A 4,997-nucleotide genomic window follows, 5' to 3' on the forward strand; every position below is an offset into this window, starting at 1 on the left:
CTTTACCTGAAATAGAAGTAGCACGTGACTTGAGTAGTTGAGTATTTTAAGAAATACTCAGCCTGTTTCCTACAGCGGCTATCATAAGTGGGCAATTGAATGTGTACTTAATTTACCGACATACGACCTACACGTGCGAGTATGGATCCACTAGTCGATTTAATCACCTCCTGGGCTCTTGTCTGGTCTGACGAGCATTCTTTAGTAGGTGTTGATGTCAGACATCCGTTAGGAACAACGACCGTCATGGCAACATTATGGTAAACATAATGATCGTTTCCCTGCCTCATACGTACACGTCCATACTATCGTAAAAGGAGAGGGGGTATCCACCGATGCATGAGCACATAATAAGACATGAAGTCCTAACATATTTCCCTTTGTTGGATGATGGAAGTCACGTCGACTAATTTAGGGAATGATCATGGGTTTATAAGTGAGAAATACTAACTCCATTGGTATGAGGCCTTTTGGGGAAGCCCAAAGCAAAGCCATGAGAGCTTATGCTCAAAGTGGACAATATCATACCATTGTGGAGAGTCGTGTTCGTCTAACACCCTTGACATTACCATATACTACACCTTTCTTCCTATCGTACCATTTATCGTATCTTCCAAGCGTGTATTGGGGTTGTATTTCATGCCAATGCGTCATTTTACATGTCAATCAGATAATATATCATTCATGTTACAAATTTGTCATATCATAACGTTTCCATGCCTTCAGACGTAACAATTCACATCATGCACATATTATATCATAACAGTCAAAATTTTGGGTTATTCCATTTCTATAGTATTTTTTTAGTATAAGTCCAACGTCACTGACTGTGCTTCATAGTCTCGAAAATCAGATCATGACAACTGTATTTTTTAATTGATTCTTTAAACTTTTTGAAATTTACATTTTTTTTTTTTTTTTTTTTTTTGACTGAGTTCAAACTTATCTATTCTTTTTTTTTTTGTTTGAAAATTGGATCATGACAACTATACTTTTCAAACCTTACTGTTTGTTTGGAGGCGCTTTAGATAATAAAAGGATGTTAGATGGGGTTTCTATATGCTTCATTCCAACTCTCACAAATTCTCTTAAATTGCAAACTTTCAGATTCCAAGGATACAAACATGGCAGAATTCCTGTGGACCTTTGCCGTACAGGAAGTGTTGAAGAAGACGGTGAAGCTGGCGGCCGAGCAGATCGGCTTGGCATCAGGATACGAGGAGGAACTCTCTAAGCTGAAGGACTCTTTACTCATGGCGCAAGCCATCCTAAGGGATGCTGAAAGAATGAAGACAAACCTTGAATCCCAGAAGCAATGGGTGAAGCAGCTTGAAGATATCATCTTCGAAGCTGATATTTTATTCGATGAGCTTGCTTATGAAGACGTTCGACGCAAAGTGGAAATCGAAAAATATAAGGTGGTACGTAATTTCTTTTCATTCTCCAAAAATCCCCTTGCTTTTCGTCTCAAAATGGCAAATAAAATCACAACTGTGGCTAAAAATTTGGCTGACTTTAATTCTACACAAAGTCCATCGGGATGTGTTGCTACAATATCTAATGAAGCTGAAATTGATCTTAATCAAACTCGAGAGACAGACTCATTTCCAGATGAAATTGGAGTTATTGGAAGGGAATCTGAAGTATCAAATATAGTGGATAAACTACTTGCCCTCAATAACCAAGAAACTCTAGTTGTTTTACCCATTGTTGGTACCGGTGGGTTAGGAAAAACAACTCTGGTGAAGGAGATTTTCCATCATGAAACGATAAGGAAGAATTTTGATACTTTTATATGGGTATGCGTGTCTGATCCTTTTAAAATCAACAAAATTTTAAGAGCAATCGTGGAATCCTTGAGTTCTAAACTTTGTGAATCAGATAAAAAGGAAGTCATTCTTCATAAGCTCCAATATCTGCTGAGTGGCAAAAAGTATTTTCTTGTGCTTGATGATGTTTGGAACGAGGAACCCATTCTCTGGAATGAGTTGAGGGCTTGTTTGCTAAAGATCAATAAAAATATAGGAAGCGCTATCGTTGTGACTACTAGAAGTGATAAAGTTGCAGAAATTATGGAGACAAAATACAGACATCATTTGAGGGAGTTACTAGATGATCATTGTTGGTCTTTATTTGAAAAATGTGCATTTGAAGGTAAATTACGAGTAATTCCGGATGTCATTCGAGGACAACTTGTTAAAAAATTTGGTGGCATACCATTGGTTGTGAAAGTGTTGGGAGGAATGGTGAAATCATGCAAGAATGATGAAGAATTGCAATCAAGTTTGGAAAATCTAGTGAGAATTGAATTACCAAAGGATGATCTTATTTTATTTACAATCAAATTAAGTGTGGACCGTTTACCATCTTCCTCATTAAAACAATGTTTTGCCTACTGTTCAAATTTTCCACAAGACTTCATCTTCTTTAAACATGAACTTGTTCAAATGTGGGTAGCACAAGGGTTTATTCAACTACCCAATGGAAGCAATGTAACGATGGAGGATATTGGAGCGAGATATTTCGATATTTTGTTGTCTCGCTCCTTGTTTCAAGATGTTGTCAAGGATGAGAGAGGAAAAGTTGAATACTGTAAGATGCATGATCTTATATATGAGGTGGCCTGTGCTATTTCAAATGACCAACATTTGAGAGAGGACCTTATAACAGATGGAAAATCTCATGGTGATGAAGTTCTTTTGATCCGTCAAAGAAGAAGAACACTTTATTGTTGTGAAAATTTACAATTTGGTAATCAAGTTGAGATCAACAACTTCATCTATTTGCGGGTTTTAATTATTAATTATGAGTTCGTAACTGAATTGCCTGATACAATCGGTAAATTGAAACATTTGAGGTATCTTGACATTTCAGACACTAGAATAAGTAAGCTTCCAAAATCTATTATTTTGCTTTACCATTTGCAGACTTTGAAGCTTCCAAAGTTAAACTTTCCTACAAAGTTGAGAAAGTTGGTCAATTTAAGGCATATAGAAATGGAGGTGGGTTCTTCACCAATTCAAATGCCTAAACATTTAAGTCGAATGACTCAAGTTCAAACGCTTTCTGTTTTTGTAGTTGGGTCAGATGAAGGATATAAGATTGAGGAGCTTGGACCTTTAAAAAATCTTAAAGGTCAATTAAGCCTTCAAAAACTCGAGCAAGTCAAAAGTAAAAAGGAGGCTATGGCTGCAAATTTAGTTGAGAAGGAAAATATTTCTAATCTATCTTTTGAATGGAGTTTTACCGAAGAAGACTGTGGTGACAATGATTTGAATGTGTTGGAAGGGCTTCAACCACACATAAACCTTCAAGCATTGCGTATGCTTAACTTTGGAAGTGAACTTATGCCAAGTGGTATTTTTGTTGAAAACTTAATTATACTAGAGCTATGGTTTTGCATAAGATGTAAAACTTTGCCAATGTTGGGACAGTTGTCCAAACTTGAGGTTCTTCAAATTATTGGCCTAAGTGGTGTAAAAAGTATTGGAGACGAGTTTTACGGGAATTATCGTGACAGTAAAACTCTATTTCCTAAATTGAAAACATTTGAAATTTTAAGCATGGAAAATTTAGAGCAATGGAAAGATGTTGCTATTGTGATGAATTGTACAATTTTTCCTCATCTCGGAAGCTTAACTATTTGCTTTTGTGACAAACTGACGAATATTCCAAACATTTTTGCAACTCATAGTCAGAGGATGGAAGCTGACACGGTGAATGCAAGGTTATTTTCAAGTTTTCAAAGTCCTCCAAAGCTTCGATCTCTAAGAATTTATGATTGTACAAGTTTGGTAAAGCTACCAAACTGGTTAGAATGTTGTAGCTCACTTGAAGATTTGTCGATAGGAAACTTTCGTGATGATATTTCCCCTCCAAATTTGCAAAATATGCAAAACTTGTCTTCATTAGACATCAAGAACTTTCATAGTTTTCCAGAGGGGCTCGATGGTATTCATAACTTGAAGACATTGATAGTTGAAGGGCCAATGGAGGGTCGTGATTGGAGTCGATTCATGCCCTTCAATTCACTTGAAGTTCTCAAGTTGCATGAAACAGGAACTAATAGTTTAACACAACTTCCTCGACAACTTGAGCTCCTCACTTCTTTACGATCGTTGTGGATTAAGAGTTTTAATGGCATTGAATCTTTGCCAGAATGGTTGGGAAACATTACATCTTTGGAGACATTGGAATTATGGTGTTGCAGAAATTTGAAAAACTTGCCCTCGAAAGAAGCCATGTCAAATCTAACTAGATTGAATCGTTTGAAAGTGTATAAATGTTCCCAACTAGATATTGGTGAAGGTAGTGTTGAACGGGAAAAAGTTTCGCATGTACCCGATGTTTGTCTATAAATATTTTATATTTGTTTCCTTTCTTTATACTTCCGTTTTTTAATGTTTTCATTAGCATAAGTAAAATTATATTTGTATTCTTTGTACTTTAACAAATGTATTAATTCTGTTAATTAACATTAATTACTACCCTCTCTTGAGATTATTTTTTTCTGTATGTATTTTTATAGATATTTTCGAGCTAAGTTAAAATTTAAATTCTTTTTTGTTTGTTGGTTAAATTTAGCTTAAGAATTCAAATATCTCACCAATTAAATGCTTTATGAGATTAAAATTCTTTTAACCTATTTCTCCAAACACCGTTATTATTTTTTATGGGTACTATCACTTCTAGTTTTGTTTGACGTTTATTTAGTTTCATTTAGTTTCATTTGACACGTTTCGGTGTTCGAGTCTAAACATTATTGTAGTGGTTTGAATTTAGAATATTAATTTGGATAATATGTTACGAACATGAGAAAGAAGATTCAAACTTGTAGTCTATGAACAGAGATGTTGTCACTCTAGCTGTGTCAAGAAGCTTTTATTAATTTATCAATCTCATTTCCTTCGATGGAGAAGGGGATTTCTTTCTTACGTTTCTACCTCTAGTATCTGACTTGTATCATTGATACTACTAGGAATGGAATCATNAAGGGG

At 35.3% G+C, this 4,997-nt stretch overlaps 1 protein-coding gene across 1 annotated transcript in view; it reads left to right on the plus strand.

Moving 5' to 3' along the window:
• LOC111779946 (putative disease resistance protein RGA3) overlaps positions 1 to 4,408 on the plus strand; it is a 23,412-nt gene extending 19,004 nt beyond the window's left edge. Inside the window, exon 2 of the mRNA XM_023660163.1 lies at positions 1,158 to 4,408. Coding sequence (XP_023515931.1) covers positions 1,158 to 4,358 — 3,201 coding nt within the window. The 3' untranslated portion in view covers positions 4,359 to 4,408. The remainder of the gene's footprint in view (positions 1 to 1,157) is intronic.
• The last annotated feature ends 589 nt before the right edge of the window (positions 4,409 to 4,997 follow it).

This window comes from Cucurbita pepo, chromosome LG18 (assembly GCF_002806865.2).
Source record: "Cucurbita pepo subsp. pepo cultivar mu-cu-16 chromosome LG18, ASM280686v2, whole genome shotgun sequence".
Lineage (NCBI taxonomy): Eukaryota > Viridiplantae > Streptophyta > Magnoliopsida > Cucurbitales > Cucurbitaceae > Cucurbita > Cucurbita pepo.